Source organism: Pseudoliparis swirei, chromosome 13 (assembly GCF_029220125.1).
Source record: "Pseudoliparis swirei isolate HS2019 ecotype Mariana Trench chromosome 13, NWPU_hadal_v1, whole genome shotgun sequence".
In the NCBI taxonomy this organism is placed as follows: Eukaryota; Metazoa; Chordata; class Actinopteri; order Perciformes; family Liparidae; genus Pseudoliparis; species Pseudoliparis swirei.
This window is the reverse complement of record NC_079400.1, coordinates 3,237,245-3,257,302: the sequence shown is the minus strand read 5'-3', so window position 1 is coordinate 3,257,302 and position 20,058 is coordinate 3,237,245. Positions and strand designations below refer to the sequence as shown.

General features: G+C 41.8%; 1 protein-coding gene across 5 annotated transcripts in view; it reads left to right on the top strand.

Annotated features, from left to right (window-relative positions):
• The window catches only part of plce1 (phospholipase C, epsilon 1), a 138,660-nt gene that overhangs the window by 60,135 nt on the left and 58,467 nt on the right, over positions 1–20,058 (top strand). For 4 of the 5 annotated variants that reach the window (XM_056430627.1, XM_056430626.1, XM_056430629.1 and 1 more), the window contains 24 exons: positions 1,510–1,655; positions 1,802–1,949; positions 2,737–2,847; positions 2,976–3,085; positions 3,549–3,665; positions 5,644–5,772; positions 5,864–6,000; positions 6,821–6,927; positions 7,896–8,020; positions 8,106–8,250; positions 8,862–9,026; positions 9,967–10,081; positions 10,267–10,441; positions 10,541–10,663; positions 11,722–11,858; positions 12,720–12,958; positions 13,186–13,247; positions 13,443–13,608; positions 14,037–14,144; positions 14,329–14,445; positions 15,225–15,383; positions 15,725–15,860; positions 16,134–16,175; positions 19,411–19,529. In XM_056430627.1, the coding sequence (XP_056286602.1) occupies positions 1,510–1,655; positions 1,802–1,949; positions 2,737–2,847; positions 2,976–3,085; positions 3,549–3,665; positions 5,644–5,772; positions 5,864–6,000; positions 6,821–6,927; positions 7,896–8,020; positions 8,106–8,250; positions 8,862–9,026; positions 9,967–10,081; positions 10,267–10,441; positions 10,541–10,663; positions 11,722–11,858; positions 12,720–12,958; positions 13,186–13,247; positions 13,443–13,608; positions 14,037–14,144; positions 14,329–14,445; positions 15,225–15,383; positions 15,725–15,860; positions 16,134–16,175; positions 19,411–19,529 (3,138 nt within the window). The remainder of the gene's footprint in view (positions 1–1,509; positions 1,656–1,801; positions 1,950–2,736; positions 2,848–2,975; positions 3,086–3,548; positions 3,666–5,643; positions 5,773–5,863; positions 6,001–6,820; positions 6,928–7,895; positions 8,021–8,105; positions 8,251–8,861; positions 9,027–9,966; positions 10,082–10,266; positions 10,442–10,540; positions 10,664–11,721; positions 11,859–12,719; positions 12,959–13,185; positions 13,248–13,442; positions 13,609–14,036; positions 14,145–14,328; positions 14,446–15,224; positions 15,384–15,724; positions 15,861–16,133; positions 16,176–19,410; positions 19,530–20,058) is intronic. The other variant, XM_056430628.1, reaches the window with a different exon arrangement.

Sequence of the window (20,058 nt, the reverse complement as noted above, 5' to 3'; positions counted from 1 at the left end):
CCACCTCGTCAATCCCTCATTCCCTTCACCTGTTCTCTCACCTTCCTCTAGTCACTCTCACCTCGTTAGTCCCTCATTCCCTTCACCTGGTCCTCATGCCCGTCTCACCTGTTGCTCATTCCCTCGTTAGTCAACTCAATTCAATTCAGTTCATTTGTATAGCCCATTTTCACAAATTACAAATTTGTCTGAGAGTGCTTTACAATCTGTACATATAGACTTTTTAGAATCTGACAAATAAAGTGTTGCATTTTATCAAATACTATTGATTGCGTTTATAAAGGTAGAAGATCATATCCGAGATGTCCGGAGAGACTGTGTGTTTAGTTGTGTGGTTGATGTTGATATGTCGGGACCCATGGTCTCATTTAGTGTGTGTTAACTGCTCCATGTTCAGGGGGTTTGGCTGCATGCGTTGTGGATGAGATCTGGGCTTACTTGTGATTTAATTCACTTTGATGTCAGATGTGAAATGAAAAAACAAACTTCACACCTTATACCAGGGTTTCGTCATAACCTCAAACCACAACTCTGCATGTGAAGCTGAGTGCTCGGTCACATGTTTTTTTAGTGACTGTGTGCGTTTGGTGCTTTTTTTAGTCCTTGTGAAGTCAGACTGTGGTGGGCTTTAAAGACCCTTACATAACCCAGTGATAGATCTCTGGGCCAGGGGGGTGTTTTTACCGCCTTCCAGGCGGTTAGGTAGTTTCGGTTTGTGTGTGTGTGTGTGTGTGAATACATTCATACGGCTTTAACACGTAAAGACACGGGCACTGGAGAGCAAGAAGCGGCCAGATTGAAATCTGATCTTTTCCTGTATTGTGTGTGTGTGTGTGTGTGTGTGACAGTCAGTCAGTCAGTCGCATTGAATGTGAAAGGAAGCTGACCCTGATGCATATCTGGTGCTTCCATCGTGTCTTTTTGCGCATGCTGGAGAGCAGCCGATGCATATCTGATCTCAGTCTTTCGTGTGCGTGTGTGTGTGTGTGTGTGTTTGTGTGTGTGCGTGGCCAGCTGGTATAGTCCTGTGCATACATTACCACTTGAGTAACAGCTTGCCATACCAGACTTTAAAAAAGATGACATGAGCACAAGTATATATATATATCGATGGATATATATATATATTATATATATGTATATATTATAGATGGATATTTATATGTATATATTATAGATGGATATATATATATATGTGTATATATATATATCCCTCTAGCAAAACATTTTTATTTTGTATTTTTGTAAAAATGTTATGTTATATAAATAAAACATTATTAGTTAAAAACAGCAACATACACATGTAGCTATGTGCAGCACAGACAGATATGTTATCACTAGAGGTTGCTCATGTTTTCAGTTAAAAATAGTTTATTTTGAATATTAAAATGGGTACGGTTTGAATTCTGATAAATAGATGATCCCCAAAAAATATTCTGGACTGTATGTACAGTATATATATTTGTTTCTAATCTTTGATGCGATAGTAACGGCACACATTCTCAACAGGTGAGTTCGTGGGTGACGTGGCTGATCCTAACAGCAGGATCCATGGAGGAGAAGAGAGAAGTCTTCTCCTATCTGGTCCATGTCGCTAAATGCTGTTGGAATATGGGGAACTACAACGGTGTGATGGAGTTCCTGGCTGGACTCAGGTTGGCACACACAGACACTAAAACTACAGTATGCTCACACACTTACCACCCAGATTCATTGTGTGTGTGTGTGTGTGTTACTTTAAATAACACCTGCTCACACTCACACAGCATCCCGGACATGTCCGATGCTCTTCGTCCTCCAGGTCCCGCAAGGTGCTGAAGATGTGGCAGTTCATGGATCAGTCGGACATCGAGACGATGCGGAGCCTCAAGGACGCCATGGCGCAGCACGAATCTTCTTCCGAGTACAAGAAGGTTGTGACCAGAGCTCTCAACATCCCAGGATGCAAGGTGGGTTGCCGTTTCTTCACGTTTGGTCCAATTTGCCCTCGCGTCACAACAATAGTTCACATTAAGTGTCGTGAAATCTTTACAGAAGCCGTGACGCAGGGGTCCCCAAACTTTTTCCTGTGAGGGCCACATAACGTGTCCCTTCTCCGATGGGGGTCAGTTTGTAACAGAAAAAGTGTGACGATCACAGGGGTGCCTAAATGTAAACATGTGTTGTTTTCCAGAAAGCCACATAACCAAATATTAATAACCCTTTTCGGGATCTTCACAGAAAAATGTTAGGAAATAAATAACATTATTTATTCTCTTACCTAACCTTTACGCCATTATTCCGTTCTATTTGACAGGGGCTAGTCGAGGATTTGCGTGGCCAGACTGAAAAAAAAATCATAATCCGCTCTGGTATTGTTCAGGGGGCGGGGCCAAATGTGGAGGCGGGCCCTTTACGGGATCTGCACAGAAAAAAAAGTCAGGAAATAAATAACACTATTTATGATCTAGATAATAACCAAATAACCCTCTCTGGGTTCTTCACAGGAAAAAAAAGTCAGGAAATAAATAACACTATTTATGAAATAAATAATAACCAAATAACCCTCTCTGGGTTCTTCACAGAAAGAAAGTGTATTGAATATTAACAGGTAAAAGTTTAGCTTAGTTTAGCGTGGTCATAACACGTCTCTGGTATTGTTCAGGGGGCCGAGTCAAATGTGGAGGCGGGCCGTATCCGGCCCACGGGCCTTAGTTTGGGGACCACTGCCGTGACGGGATGCTTTTCTCTCCAAAGGTGGTGCCGTTTTGTGGGGTTTTCCTGAAGGAGCTGAGTGACGCGTTGGATGGGACGGCAAGCATCATCAGCCTGAAACCACCTCTGTATAACAGAGAGGACTCAATAGAGGTAGAAGTAAACACCGCACAGCCGTTCACAAACATGGACCTCACAGCGCTGACTCCAGCGGTACCAATCAGACGTCACGTTATTATAATTCAAGCCTGATTTTGTTTTGCCCGTCATCCCGTCTGTAGTTTGTGTCCGACTACAGCGGCCAGCACAACTTCCTGTCGCGGTCGGGTCCAGATGGACTACACGTCCCGGAGAAAGAAGCTACCGTCAGCAGCATCCTCCAGATCATCAGGTACGCCGCCGCGTCCTCTGGGGAAAGTGTTTTTCAGAAAGTAACCGAGCTGTCCGTCTTCTTCACCTTCCACATTTTTACCTTCGCATTGAAAATGCGGAAGGTTATGTATTGATCGCCGTGTATTTATTTATTTATTTGTATGCGTGTTACTCGCATAACTAAAAAAGTATTAAACCGAATCGCATGAAATTTGGTGGGATGATTGGTTATTATCCGGGGACCATTTGATTAGATTTTGGGATCGATCGGGTCAAAGGTCAAGGTCATGAAAAGGTCAAAATCTTCTTTTTTACCATAGCACGGTAAATTGTTATCCAATTGGCATGCAACTAATGCCAACATGTTCATAATTCAATGCCCAATCTTGTGATATGCGGAGGTATGCGCTCTACCGAGTGCCCGTTCTAGTTCTACATTTTTTCGTTTGATCTAACTTGATTCTCCTCTTTCTGCTCCTCAGATCTTGTAACCGTAGTTTGGAGGCGGAGGATCCTGACGAGGCCTCCACCAGTCCCTCTACGACTGGCCCATCCCCTGCATCCAGAAATAACTCCTTCAGGGACGGCTGCCGCAATCAGTCAGTACCTTTTTTTCCTCCGACTTTTTTGGGTGTGACGAATTTTGTTTGTTTTTAAACAAAAGTTTACCCGAAGGCCGAGTTCTTTTAGTGTGCAGGAACCACACAGCCCGGCATAGCCCCCCGGAGAGCTTAGAACGGTGAATGAATCTATCATGAGGTCTTGAACCCGTCTGTGGGGCTGTTGTGCAAGTCGTGACCAAGCTTATGAGACATGAAGTATCAAATGACACATGGCATTTGACCCAGTCCATCAAGACTTTGGTACATTGTGTATTAGTTTATTGCACACTGTATTACTGGTGTTTGATTTTATTTCATATTTTCTCCAGTTTTAATGTCATAACGTTTTTTTATTTTTATCTTTCAGGCAGACCTTAGCTATCTTTCCAAAATTATTTTTACACAACATTCTTTTTACATAGCAAATAGCACATTGCACCTTACATTGCACCTTTTGATTATTGCCTCTTGGTTGTCAAACTGTTGCTCTACTATTACCATATTATAATGAAGCTGTAATGTGAAAAGGCTTTTGTGGAAATACAACCACAGCAGACTCTCTTAAAACAAACAAGACAACGGCTTCATAGTGATTTTCAACAGACTTAAAGTAGAACTTTTTTGTGATTTTTAAAGAAGAAAAAACCTCAGATTCTACAGTCATTCTCTTCTTCTCTCACAATTGTCTTTCATAAACACCGTCACAAGATAATGGATTAGTGAAGGAACACCTTTGCAGATTGTTATTAAGATGCTATGGTCTTCACGTAAACCCTTTGTCTCAGAGACAAAAGATATCGGGTTTGTTTCCTGTCCGAACAGGAAGGAACAGAGCTCTGGTTCTCTTCAGGGTGGCAGGCAGCTAATGACACAAGCTGGAACTTGGACACGAACACAGAATGTTGTTAGAAAACTAAATTCATTTCAAGCTTGGTGTTTGTGTTACGGGAATCTGGATAATGGTTTCGGTTTTTTCGACAGTTTTCTCTGACTCTAAGTTGTTATTTTAAGTTTGAGCTCTGGATAACAACTCCTATTTCATTTTGGCGAGGGGTATAGTTTTCATTTTTCTCATCTGGAGTGGGAAGCAGATACTTATTATCTTTCTTACTTAAAGAGGTTTAAACATTCTGTGTTCCTAACCTTCCCACCGGCATCTTTTTTTTAAGCTATTTTCTTGAGACGTCTCAGTCCGCTCTTTCTTCGTCTCACACTGCCTCTCCTCCTTCTGTGTCCCCTTCTAGTTCCCATTCATGTAGGACAGCGTCAGAATCTAACCGTGTCTTGTAAGTGGTTCTCAGAGTCAGGAGTGTCATTCTCACCGCCTCACGTCAACATGGTTTACGTCTGAGGAGAAGCTTGTTTAGTGGTCGAGGAATGTGCAATGACAAATGCATGATGCTTGTATAACCGATGCACCGCAGCACATGTGTGTTTCTTACTTCTGATGCAGGTCATTTTTTACTTTTGACTGGACCTCGATGCATTTAAAAAACTAGAATGGGCACTCGGTAGAGCGCATACCTTCACATATCACAAGATTGGGCATTGAATTATGAACATTTTGGCATTAGTTGCATGCCAATTGGATACAAATTGACCGTGCTATGGTAAAAAGAAGATTTTGACCTTTTCATGACCTTGACCTTTGACCTGATCGATCCCAAAATCTAATCAAATGGTCCCTGGATAATAACCAATCATCCCACCAAATTTCATGCGATTCGGTTTAATACTTTTTGTGTTATGCGAGTAACACGCATATAAATAAATAAATACACGGCGATCAAAACATAACCTTCCGCATTTTCAATGCGAAGGTAATAAAAATAAGTTCCATCATTTCTACAGTAGCTGAAATAAATGTAGGAACAGATGACCTCAAAAAACGAAAACGTTGAAATTCAGATATACAATTTCGTTAATGTTCTTCTCCTGGTCCTAAATGGCTCGTACCAACTCGTCCCATCTTCAGATTCATGGTGGGGGACCTGTCGGACTCGGAGGGCGACTTGTCGTCCGAGCCGGTGGTGAAAGAGGTGGAGTTCCACGGGACTGAAGAGACGCACCGAGCTTTCAGCCACGGCACTGAGCTCATTCCCTGGTGAGAGACACACACTCGTACTGAAACACACACACACACACACAGAGAGCTCAACGGACGCTCCACGTGTTTCCGTCTTTTCTCTTTCTAGGTACGTGTTGTCACTGCAACCGGACGTCCACCAGTTCCTGCTGCAGGGCGCTACGGTCATCCACTACGAGCAGGACAGCCACCTCACGGCTCGCTGTCTGCTGCGCCTCCAACCCGACAACACCACGCTCACCTGGGGTAACTACGGCGTAAAAAGAAACATCTGGACAATTCAAAATACATTTATATCTCATATTTTCGTGGACACTTTTAACCTGCTGGAAATTCACTTTGGTCACTGCCTTGTGTATATATTTAGTTTCCTCTGTATAGTTAGTATTTTAGTGTTAGTATTTAGGAGTGTTATTGTGTTTTGTGTTTTATTTTTATTTTCTATTAATGCTCTAATGTGCACCCGCCGCTGTGATCCTGAAATATCCCCCCTGTGGGACTAATAAAGGATTATCTAATCTAATTTAATCTAATCTAATATTATTTTTAAATGATTCATGTTAGTTCTTTCAAATGTTTAGTTTACTAGTCAACAGTATTTAGAAAATGTTAACAAAACGGCTTATACAACTTGTCACTTTGACTGTTTTCTGTGGTTTGTATTGTTCAGGGTGTTGTTGTATTTTTGCAATATATGAAATGTCCTGCAGTGAGACGGTTAACCGTTGTTCCTGAGAAGTGTGGGAGTTTGTTCAGGTGAATGTGTTAACAAAAGAACTTGAATGAGCCGCTTTGTCATCAGTACAGCTGAAGAGAAGTGTGTGTGTCTCAGAGACGAGCCCCATTTCCTCTCTCATTATTACTCTTCAAACAAACTGAAAACAGGCATCCAGGATTTAACATACTTCCTTTGTCATTATTATGTTCTAAACATTGTTTGAATGTGTTTATCCAGGGTAAGTAGTCGCCATGTCTTTTATAGCACGCGAGGTGCTAAACCCGCGATGCGTTTACTGTCTTTCAAACATGTCGTAAATGTTGATGTGTGTGTGTGTGTGTGTGGCAGGTAAGCCTCAGAGCGGAGGGGCTTCACCCACTGAGCAACCACTGGGATTAGGACAGGCTGTAGTGGCAGGACTAGCAGAGGGCCTGTTGGACCTGGGATGGGTGAAGGTGTGTTGAAAAATTGAAAAAAACTTTATTCATCTGCTATTTCTAATGTGTAATCACATTTAGCCTTCATCTCACATATACATTGTTTTAAAACAATTACATAATTTTGTGTTAAGCAGTTTCCTTTAGTTAACATTGATACCATGATTTCATATATTTTCATTTATTACTCAAACTTCTCAGACTGTCAGACTTTTGTTTTATATGTATGTATGTATGTATATGTGTATCTATGAGTGTATATATGTGTATGTATATATATGTGTTTGTGTGTATATATATATATATATACAGGACTGTCTCAGAAAATTAGAATATTGTGATAAAGTTCTTTATTTTCTGTAATGCAATTAAAAAATTATTAAATATTAAAAGAATAAAAGGCTTGCAATATTTCAGTTGATTTGTAATGAATTTTCTTTCTCTTCAAGCTCAAGGAAGTTGTATAGCTTATATCACCAGCATAACTGTTTTCAGCTGTGCTAAACATAATTGGCAAGGGTTTCTAATCAGACATTAGTCTTAAAGGCATTATTAACAACACAATACCATAGAACACTGGTGAGTGATAGTTGAAATGGGCCTCTCTATACACCTATGGGATATTTCATTTAGAAACCAGACGTTTCACCAGAATGCATCACATTTTTGTTTTTTTAATTGCATTACAGAAAATAAAGAACTTTATCACAATATTCTAATTTTCTGAGACAGTCCTGTATATATGGTTCTTTAAAATAAGTTTTTTGAGAAATCGTAGGTTAGGGCACTTCTAAGCTAGATAGCTTCAGCCTCGACCCTTTCGGTCAGCCACTTTCTTCTTTTGTTGAATTCTGATTGTTGTATATTTTGCGGATCGAACTAAACTCAACTCAACACTTGCATTGGAATAATATGGATTTATCTTGTAGGATTAGTAATGAGAGTTGTATTGCACTCACACTCTGCATGTTCCTTTGAATGTGCAGGCGGTGTTCCTGGGTCATCAGGGAGTCGACGTCCACGCTGTATGTCTGCAAAACAAGCTGAGCCAGATGACGCTGGAGGGAAACGGTCTCAGCCTCCTCTATGGTCTCACCACCACAGACAACCGGTAGGCGCCTCGTGACCACAGCACCCTGCCGCGAGCCTCGCTGGTCGGCCTGCTCTCTAAACACGTCAACTGATCTCCTCGCTAGGCTCCTGCACTTCGTGGCCCCCGACCACACGGCCCAGATGCTTCATAAAGGCCTGTCGGCGCTGGTGAACGCATCCAGAAAGTTGAAGAAGTTTCCTGACCAAAGGTTACAGTGGCTCAGGAAGCAGTACGTCAGCTTGTATCAGGTAAACTGGATTATTGGGTTTCCTTCAAAAACTGCCTTTCTTTTCCATCGATTTTTTCATAAAGAATGCATGGATTTAAAGTGGACAGCAAAGGTTGTGGAGGATGAAGTGACCGCAAAGTGTTAGTGGTGTGTTTTAAGTTGTTTTCTGTTGTTTCCTCTTTTTCTTCATTGAAGTTAAAATAGGAGGATGTTGTATGTATTGAAAGCTCAACCGTGCCCGTTTTAACCCTCCTGTTACCTTAGGGTCAATTTGACCCCATTCAATGTTTAACCCTCCTGTTACCTTTATATTTACTGACATATTTTACCCTCGGGGTCAATTTGACCCCAGCAATTAAAACCTCCAGAAAATTATTAGAATTAATATTATTTCCCAAGTTTAAGTGTGAGGTACTTTGTTTGTTTGTTGACTACCTAAATAGCCCTTTAAATATATAAAAAAGTTGATATTTCTTATATGTTTGACACAGTGAAAAACAGCCTGGGGTCAAATTGACCCTAAAGAACACCGACATTAAACATTGAATGGGGTCAAATTGACCCTAAAGGTAACAGGAGAGTTAAACTGCGTTTGCTTCCTTCCTGTCTGTCTGTATTTCCCCCCGTTAGGAGGACGGCAGGTACGAAGGCCCGACTCTAGCTCATGCCATCGAGCTGTTCGGTGGGCGGCGGTGGAACATGGGTTCAGGCGGAGTGGAGAAACCCGCTGGCCAGAAGAACAGCCCTCTGAGCATCAACGATAAGGCCAAGAAGAAGAAGAAGGTCCTTGTCAGGGTCAGTACGTTAAAATAAGTTTGTGTTGTTTTTGGCATTTCATTGATCTGAGACCAGTGAGCAGGAACAACTTGATGACACTCAAAGTGTTCTGCAGGTACACCGAGGACAATCTTCTGGCTGGATTTCCACCAGTAGAGCACTGGTTTGACATATTTAGAGCCTTTACAGAGCTCCCTGTTTCAGGCTGTTTTTCTATAATAATAAAACTGCTAAATTAGATAGATAGATAGATATATACTTTATTAATCCCCAAGGGGAAATTTGTCGTAGCAGTAGCAGCACCAATAAACCAAACACACATGAATAAAAAATAAAAAATAAAATATAAAAACAGGGATGAAAGATATAGAAGCATACAAAGCAAAAAATAAAATATATATGTATATATACAACATATATGCATACATAATACACAATACTAATGACAATTAAACTAAATATAAAAACACCAAATATAGACAGTGTGCAAAATGCAAAGTATGTGTGTAGTGCAAATGAAATATGAGTATGTGTGTAGTGTAAATAAATGAAATGTGTGAAGTGCAGATCAAAATTACGCTTCATATATGGAAAGACTCTGCTCCCTTTTACAAGTCAGTCTTGATTTACAGTGTAATCCTTATTAAGGATATGGACTTGAACATTTCCTGGTTTTTTAAAAACGAAAAACGGGTGGTAACAAACTCGGCTGTAGCTCAGTGGGGTGAGGGGGTCGTCCTGCAACCCCAAGGTCGCCGGTTCGATCCCCGCTCTCCCCGTTAGTTGCAAGTGGAAGTGTCCATGAGCAAGGCACTGAACCCCCAGTTGCTCCCTGGGCGCTTCACTGCAGCCCACTGCTCCTTAATGACTCAGGAGGGGTTAAATGCAGAGAATCCATGTCGTCGCCTCTGTACCTGTACTCTGTGCAATGACAATAGATTGAATCCAATCCACGCAGGGAGACAGCGGGGATGCCACGGATGACGAGATGGTTTCCAGGAAAACCCGGAGCTGTAAGGAGGGCGTGTATCGTAACGGACCGGAGTCCGACAGCATCGAACAAGAAGATCCAGGTGACTTTTATTTGCGGAGCTGTTTGAATTCAATGATAGAATGAAGTCTGCAGACGTATGCCAAGTAAATGTGTTCTATTTTAATCACCTAAAAGACGACACAACAACTATTTTAAAGAACTAAACAATCTGCACTTCATATTTCTATGGCACTCTATTGATTGTTGTCCTCTTTGCCTCCATAGAGGACAGCTTCCCCGGACCATTCTCCCTCTCAGCCAGTAAAACCCCCGGTTTGCTCGCCTCATCTTCTTCCTCCTCCTCCTCCTCCTCCTCCTCTTCATCCAGTATGACAGGGTCCAACAATTCACGCCCACAATCCTCTCCGATTCTCTCAGGAACAGCCAAGTCACAGCCGGGGTGTGTAGCGTGCTTCAGGTGTGGCAGTTTGATATCTTTCATTCTTCATTGAGCTTAAGATCTTTCTCTTTCCGTTTCCCTTTCCTCTGGGGGCGGCAGGACGTGGAGCAGCAGGTCGTGGCACGGCCGAGGCAAAGGCTGTTTCAAAGGCTTCCAGAATCTCATGATTTCTGACAGCACGATGAGCTTCATCGAGTTTGTTGAGCTCTTCAAGTCATTCAGGTATGGATATCAAATATTACTCGATTAACCCTCCTGTTACCTTTGGGGTCAATTTGACCCCATTCAATGTTTAACGTCTTTAACAAATGATTGACATCATTTTTTTTGCTTCATATTTCATGACTTTTCCTAATTTATTGGGGACAACTGGGAAAACATAAACCTATTCACATGATGATATGTTTTCAATGTCCTGTACACAACTTAGAAATCTGTAAATTTGACCCCAGGCTGTTTTTCACTGTGTAAAACATATAAGAAATATCAACTTTTTTATATATTTAAAGGGCTATTTAGGTAGTCAACAAACAAACATAAAGTACCTCACACTTAAACTTGGGAAACAATATAAATTCAAATAATTTTCTGTAGGTTTTAATTGCTGGGGTCAAATTGACCCCGAGGGTAAAATATGTTAGTAAATTTGAAGGTCACAGGAGGGCTAGATTAACTTTACATTTATGTTTTCATATTTTGGGTGCAAAGTAGTAACAGCAGACTAAGGTACACACTTTTATGGTTTTATATAATCATTAGAAATCTATAATGGCCTGCTGAAATATATATATATTTCAGCAGGCCATTATTGTTACAAATATATAATATATAATATATATTGTTAATATATATATATATATATATATATATAATATATATATATATATATTTATCAGGGGGTTGGCAGTTCAATCCCCGCCCGAGTCGATGTGTCCTTGAGCAAGACACTTAACCCTGATTTGTTCCCTGTAGCTGTGTATGAATGTAACATCTAAAGTGTTTTTGAGTACCTTAAAAAGAAATATATAAATTTAATGTATTATTAGTCTATAATGGGACTTTTCATTTGTCCTTTTAAAGAAATGCAGATGCCACTGAATGTATTTGAAATTGGGTAAATTGACCCAAAGTCACAAGTCAAGAGCGCATTCATTTAGTCTTCATAGCAGCTTTTTGTAAAACAGTTTTGTCTGCTGATCCAACTCAAAACATCGGCACATCTGTGTCTGTGGTGTCGAACTGAAACAGGAGTACCTGGTGCTGTGTTGTTTCCTCCACAGTATCCGAAGCAGGAAGGACCTGAAGGAGCTGTTCGACACCTTCGCCGTCCCCTGCAGCCGCTCGAGTCCGGAGGCGGCGCCGCTCTACACCAACCTCAGCATCGACGACAAGGATTCGGGGCTGCAGCCGGACCTCGGTAAAGGAACTAATGCATGGGGTATATGATCTGAGCCAGGGGTCCCCAAACTTGTTCCTGTGAGGGCCACAGATCTTTTCCCTTCTCTGATGGGGGCGGGGTCAGTTTGTAACAGAAAAAGTGTGACGATCGCAGGGGTGTCTAAATGTAAACATGTGTTGTTTTCCAGAAAGCCACATAACCAAATATTAATAACCCTTTCTGGGATCTTCACAGAAAAATGTCAGGAAATAAATAACATTATTTATTCTCTTACCTAACCTTTTCGCCATTATTCCGTTCTATTTGACAGGGGCTAGTCTAGGATTTGCGTGGCCAGACTGAAAAAAAAATCATAATGCGTCTCTGGTATTGTTCAGGGGGCCGGGCCAAATGTGGAGGCGGGCCCTTTACGGGATCTGCACAGAAAAAAAAGTCAGGAAATAAATAACACTATTTATGAAATAAATAATAACCAAATAACCCTCTCTGGGTTCTTCACAGAAAAAAAATCAGGAAATAAATAACACTATTTATGAAATAAATAATAACCAAATAACCCTCTCTGGGTTCTTCACAGAAAAAAAAATCAGGAAATAAATAACACTATTTAGAAAATAAATAATAACCAAATAACCCTCTCTGGGTTCTTCACAGAAAAAAAGTGAATTGAATATTAACAGGTAAAAGTTTAGCTAAGTTTAGCGTGGCCAGATTGACAAAAAAATCATAACGCGTCTCTGGTATTGTTCAGGGGGCCGGGCCAAATGTGGAGGCGGGCCGTATCCGGCCCACGGGCCTTAGTTTGTGGACCACTGATCTGAGCAGTCAAAAGCGTGTTTCTCCATTTCCCTCTGACTCATCTCTTCCTCTCCCCTCCAGACTTATTAACCCGCAACGGTTCTGACCTGGGCCTGTTTATCCGGACGAGGCAGCAGATGTCTGACAACCAGAGGCAGATCTCAGACGCCATCGCGGCGGCCAGCATCGTGACCAACGGGACAGGGGTGGAAAATGCATCGCTGGGGGTCTTGGGATTGGCCATCCCTCAGCTCAACGACTTCCTCGTCAACTGTCAGAGAGAGCACCTGAGCTACGATGAGGTCCTCGGCATTATTCAGGTAGAGTCTGGAAGCGACGGCACTTTCAACACGAACCGGAGGGAGAGACGGTGGAGACGGAGGCCTTGAGCTTTAGTTCATGTCCAGATAGAGAGAAGGATGAGAACTTACCCCGTGGCGACCAAATGAAAGGATGAACTTGTATCAAAGAAACCTCAGACATATGGAAGAGGAAGTTACTGCCGATCAACGCTGGTATTAAATGTTTTTCTGCTTTTATCTTGCAGAAGTTTGAGCCCTCGTCGAGCATGAGACAAATGGGTTGGATGTCATTTGAAGGCTTTGCGAGGTATAGGGGGGAAAACCATCATACACTCATGTCACTGATCACAATTACAGTATTTACTGAAATAAGAACCCATCTAAAAACAACTTTATTGCATGCTGTGTCGTAAAACAGTGTGTGGTAAAGTTTGTTTTTGCTACTGTCATCAGCGCAGTAGCATCCTGTATTGTCGTCTCACTATCCCTCGCTCCATATCAGGTTCCTGATGGATAAGGAGAACTTTGCTTCTCGTAATGAGGAGTCCCAGATGAACCCCGAGGAGCTGCAGTACCCTCTGTCCTACTACTACATCGAATCTTCTCATAACACCTATCTGACCGGACACCAGCTCAAAGGAGAGTCCTCTGTTGAGCTGTACAGTCAGGTCAGTGAGTCTTTTGGAGCCTTATTTCATAATAAAAAGTCTGGACCCAGAATTACCTTCACATTGAAAATGAGGAAGGTTATGTTTTGATCGCCGTGTATTTATTTATTTGTATGTTACTCGCATAACTCAAAAAGTATTAAACCGAATCGCATGAAATTTGGTGGGATGATTGGTTATTATCCGGGGACCATTTGATTAGATTTTGGGATCGATCGGGTCAAAGGTCAAGGTCAAGGTCATGAAACGGTCACAATCTTCTTTTTACCAGAGCACAGTCAATTTGTATCCAATTGGCATGCAACTTATGCCAAAATGTTCATAATTCAATGCACAATCTTGTGATATGCGAAGGTATGCGCTCGACCGAGTGCCCATTCTAGTTATTTGCATGTTTGTGTCTGATCATTGGGTGTTTTTTTTCCCAGGTGTTGCTGCAAGGCTGCCGGAGTGTTGAGTTGGACTGTTGGGATGGAGATGATGGCATGCCGGTCATTTATCATGGACACACACTGACCACTAAAATAGCCTTCAAGGTGAGACATGCATTAAAAAATACAAATCACTGACTGGTTCATAGCTCTTAGGCAAAAATATCCACAACAGAGTATTTAATTCTAAGAGCTGTTTTAGTCAATCTCTTCTCAGTGTTGTTTTTCATTGCCTCATATTTGACTTTGAGTGGTGTGTCCGAGTGACATCCCTCCCATGATCCTCCAGGATGTGGTGGAGGCAGTCAGCCGGTCGGCATTTGTCAATTCGGACATGCCGGTCATCCTGTCCATCGAGAACCACTGCTCCCTTCCTCAGCAACGCAAGATGGCGGAAATCTTCAAGGTACGGCAGCCTCGGTATCTAGAATGTAGACTCTGAAGAAGATGGGACGGTCCTCATGACTAGTGTCTGGGTCCTTGGTGTGTGTGTGTATACAGAATGTCCAGATTCAGTTTTACTCAAATTACACATCCCTCAGTTTTACTGTTTTAAGCATTTTGTTTTGTTTGTTTGTTTGTGTATTTTATTCAGTAAATCAAATCAAATACAATACAATATTATTCTATATAATATACAAAAGAGAAAGACTGAAAAGGTAAAGGTAGAAGCAAAAAATGCTTATAAATTCCTATCCTAAATTAAAATCAAAATAAATCAGAAAATTAATATAAAATAAAGAAAAAACAACAAACAAAATATATTTATATATACTACCACATACATCTTCCATATAAATATGTTTTTAATCACATTTATAACTCTCAAGAATTGTTTTATAAATAATTCCCTTGAATTTGATGTGGCCTTGAAAGTTTTAGCTACAGGCGACAACTGTCCCTCTTTTCTTATTTAAAAAAAAAGTTGTATACTCGAGGCCAGTCCTCTCTTTGCACGACAGACACATCATGGAATATCATCGTGCTTTCATCTAATAAAACTTCCCAGCGTCCTTTCCTCCCTAGAGACGGACGATTCCGATGAAAACAAAAGTATTTTAATGTCGAGACGGCTCCGTGCCTCCGGCCGGCCGTCGTCACCGCGGACGACTCGTTCATTTGCAATGTTTTGTGTCCCCATCTATTGACATCTGTCTCACGTTTTTTTAAATATCTATTCATCAGACGGTGTTCGGGGAACGCCTCGTGACGCGCTTCCTTTTGGAGAGCGACTTCAGCGATGACCCTCACCTGCCGTCGCCGCTGCAGCTGCGGGGGAAGATCCTCCTCAAGAACAAGAAGCTCAAAGCGCACCAGGCGTCGGTGGACGTCCTCAAACAGAAGGTCCGCAGCGAGACTTCCCGTCCACATGCACACGAATACATAATTTATCTTCAGGAGGTGGACTTCAGTGTTTAGCACGGTTGATTAGAGTGCCGTCTCATAAATAATAGATGCAAATATGCTCAGATGTATAACTCAGCTCACCGTTTTCACTCAGTTTGAGCACACATAATGTGCTGCAGTATGTACACACTATAGATTATATAGAGCTTAATGAGGAGATGTACATATCATCTCTGATGGAGGTATATTTTTGTAACTATTGGTTCTTCCCTCGCACATTTTTTCCTCTCACTTTGCAACTCTTATTTTTATTATATCGTATTTTAACTCTTTCACAGGCTCACCAGCTGGCCCACATGCAGGCCCAGGCTAGCAATTGGTCACCTGGGGTTACTTCACCTGCCAACCACACAAATGAGGAAGAAGAGGAGGAGGAAGACGAATACGACTATGACTATGAGTCTCTATCAGATGGTAAGGAGAACCGCAATGGGGTTTTCAATCTCTTGAAAACGCAAAAAAAAACACAAAAACTAGGCAAAAAACACGTAACCACATTTTCTTTGATCTGAGGCTAAATTACCGATTTCATTCTCTGGAGATTCTTATTTTATTGCACCTGAATCAGTTTCTGTTCACACCTTTATTCCGTCTCTATTGGTTTTCAACACTTGTGTCTCAGTTTACGTTGGTTCCCTATTCTCACTTCCTTCCTTTCCTATTTTATTTTGCCCGTTTTCCACTTAGCCGACGTCCTCTCAGCCTCTACTGCCTCGTATGGCCTGGAAGGTAAATGCACGGGTCGGATGCGCCTCTCTCACTTCCAGTGTTTCAATCTATTTCTGTTCTGCAGCGGTGGCTGTTCAGTCCGGCTGATTCATTCAAATGAATTCCTAAAATTCTACCTTCATTTTTGGGCCCCTGCAAATTGAGTTTCATGAGTAAATTGAGATATTGTTGCCAAGGTCGTCGCTGTGGTCGTCAACCTGCAGCAGCGTGCAGAGGAAACACTGGTTCAGGAGCAGAGGTGCACGAGACACCGGTTTCTGTTTGTGCCTCTCCGTAACAGCTGCTAGCTTTCTGCTTTTTGTGTCTGCTGTCCATTGGGCAAAGAGAGCAGCCGTTCACATTTTAACAGTTTTATAGGATAAAGTATCTGGAACCTAGGAAATACTTTCAATTATTTAATCCAATCCATTTGATATTACAACATAACCCGAAAGTTTTTTTGACTGTTTTCAGAGATAATTAATTTGCTAAGGCCAAGAGCTTAAAATGACCAATACGTCCTCTCTTATTACCTTCGCATTGAAAATGCGGAAGGTTATGTTTTGATCGCCGTGTATTTATTTATTTGTATGCGTGTTACTCGCATAACACAAAAAGTATTAAACCGAATCGCATGACATTTTGTGGGATGATTGGTTATTATCCGGGGACCATTTGATTAGATTTTGGGATCAATTGGGTCAAAGGTCAAGGTCATGAAAAGGTCAAAATCTTCTTTTTACCATATTGTCAATTTCAATTGTCAATTTGTATCCAATTGGCATGCAACTAATGCCAAAATGTTCATAATTCAATGCCCAATCTTGTGATATGCGAAGGTATGCGCTCTACCGAGTGCCCGTTCTAGTTCTCTAATGTAACTAATACAGTGAGGACCACCATGTGGCACCCCAGCACAGACCACCACTTTGTTATTGCCCCCATTTCTAATGCTCTTTGAGTGTTTGTTATGATGCCACATTTTCTTCTTCTATGTGTCCACCAGCAAAATGACTTTTATTCTAAACCAAATGATGTCACTGTGAACAGAGAGCTTAGAGTCACCTGGACATTGTAAAGGAAAACTAAAAACTAAACCGAGTTGTGATGTGAGCTTGTGTCTTGTCTGTGTCTTTGGCCTGTTTTAATTATGTTCTTTAACGTTCTGCTTTAAGACAGAAGCTCCAGTGTACCCGCCACAACTTTTAGGAATTATTAAGAAAAAGCTGCCCGGTAACTGCAGTCGAGTCCAGGCAGGATGTGACCACATAGTCTCCGTCCTTGAAATATATGTCTTATGAATGACATATGATGTCGTTTTGGAAAAGAGAAAAAACTCTTTTTGATTCCTTCAGGCATTGTTAAAATAATGTCTTTTTTCTCACACAAACACACAACTTCCCTCCCTCCATTCCTCTGTGTCACTGTATTTGTCTGTGACCTCGCCAGTAGCTGGGCAGGCTCATCAGGAAAACACAACAAAGCCATCTGGTTTCTCAGGCCCTGTGCTGCCCCCGCACTAAACGACAGACGTGGGGGAACTACCCTGGCCCGGTCGAGTCCCAGCCCTCTCCCAAAACCCAAACCCTCCCTTCTGCTCGTCCGTGTCCGAAGAACTTCCCGGTCAAAGACCCTTCAAAACAATTTCAACCCTCATCGAGGGGTGTCATTTTAATAAAAAATGTTCCCCTCTCACTGAAATATGAACTATTAATCAGATAACTAGCCAGGCACCCTGACTAAATAAACTCCACTCCGCCCTTGACTGGCTCCATTTGACCCTCCGGGTTTCTTCTCCCGCTAAAGCGCCGCCGTCTCCGGGTTTAGCGGCCCGGCCCGACTCACTCCTCTGGCTCCTGTCTGCGGGCTGACGTGCGGGGAGGGTCAACTCCTTTTCAAAGGAGGAGATTCCAAATGTCAGGAATTAAACAAGTTCCCTGTGATAAAAGGCTTCTGCACTTGCACGCTGATTATTTTTTATTTTTTTATCCTTTCTGTTTTTTGGGCTGAAATCAAAGTCTCAGAGGAATGAGAGCACCGGGAACAACTCCTTGTTTACAGCGACTAGACGTCGCTTGGAGCATCAACAAAGGACGGGTCTTTGTGTGCGTTTGCTCGGTAGTCCGTTCATGTGCTATGCTAGGAGCCGCTAACCGCCCCCCCCCCCCCCCCCCCCCCCACTCCCACCGATAAATAGTCTGCAACTGTCCCCGCCTGCGATTCATTCACAGGCTGAACTAATCTTTGAAATACATGATCATGTATTATATTTCACCTGAAAAGGGAAATCAAAGAGAAGTTTAAACCATGAAGAACTAGAATGGGCACTCGGTAGAGCGCATACCTTCGCATATCACAAGATTGGGCATTGAATTATGAACATTTTCATGACCTTGACCTTTGACCCGATCGATCCCAAAATCGAATCAAATGGTCCCCGGATAATAACCAATCATCCAACCAAATTTCATGCGATTCGGTTTAATACTTTTTGACTTATGCGTATAACACGCACGCACGCATACAAATACACGGCGATCAAAACGTAACCTTCCGCATTTTCAATGCGAAGGTAATTATTTCAAACGAAGCTGCTTGCAGCTGTATTTTAAATGATGGTCGACAGCGAGCCGCGCGCTCAGAGCTACCTGTGAGCTCGGCTCTCGCGGCCTCTCGATGCTCTCCGGCTGCAGCGAAGAAAAAACCCCAAAATGCAAAGTCAGGATGTGTTATTACAAGAAGTGAGATTCCCAGATGCGAAATCATCTTCTGATATATGTCCCGCTGGTGATTTAATGTACAGTATATCAAAAGCAACTGGGACACAAACTCCAAAAGCAGAATTTTGGCTCCTCAAATACATTTTAAATCTAGGCCGGATCTTAGTCAGGCTGGTTTATGCCTCAACTTTCTTGGATCAAATGTTTGCTTTACACATTTTTGATTGGATGGTATGTCCTCGAGGGGAAGAGAGGTACGTCTGGGGGTACGATGCTTGCTTGGCCGGTATCTACACCTGTCACATGGAACCACGAGGATGCGTTTCCGTTTCACCCAGAGCACGACGACACCACGCGGTGAAGAGCATCAGGACTATTTAAATGGGATTGCATATTCATCTGTTTGCTTTTGGACACTTAATACGCCCCACGAATTGTTTTCCGGAGGGTGTGTGTGCTCCGTCTGACGCGCTCCGCTCCACGCAGCGCTCCTTCGCAGCTCGGAGCGACTATAACTCGTGTTATCTGTTTAATAGATAACATCCTGGACGACAAGCCAGAGGGGAAGAGCGCAGCAGACAAAGAAGAGCCATCTGTCGATGAGATACCGAAGAGGATGAAGAAGTCCGAGAGCACAACGCAGAGCAAAGGAAAGGTAGAGAAGAACCAGAAAGAGGTGTAACAAAAAAAGAAACTCATGCTGACGATGTAAAACTAACACAGGGTTCGTACGGTCATGGAAAACCTGGAAAAGTCATGGAATTTTAAAATGGTCATTTCCAGGCCTGGAAAAGTCATGGAAAAAAACTTAAATCAAAGTTTTGGAAAAGTCATGGAAATTTATTATAATCACATGTTCATTTACGCCGAGTTTGAAATAATAAAATTAGATTTTTTTAAGAAAGACGCTAAAAAAATAAATATATATATAAAATATCAGCCGCCGTACGCTCTCAATACACACAGTTTTCTGAATTGTTCATGTTTATACCGAGATTTCAGTTTCGTCATGGACATTTGGTTTAAAGTCCTGGAAAAGTCATGGAATTTTAAAATGGTCATTTCCAGGCCTGGAAAAGTCATGGAAAAAACTTAAATCATCAAAGTTTTGGAAAAGTCATGGAAATGTTGTTATAATCACATGTTCATTTACGCCGAGTTTGAAATAATGAATATATTTTTTA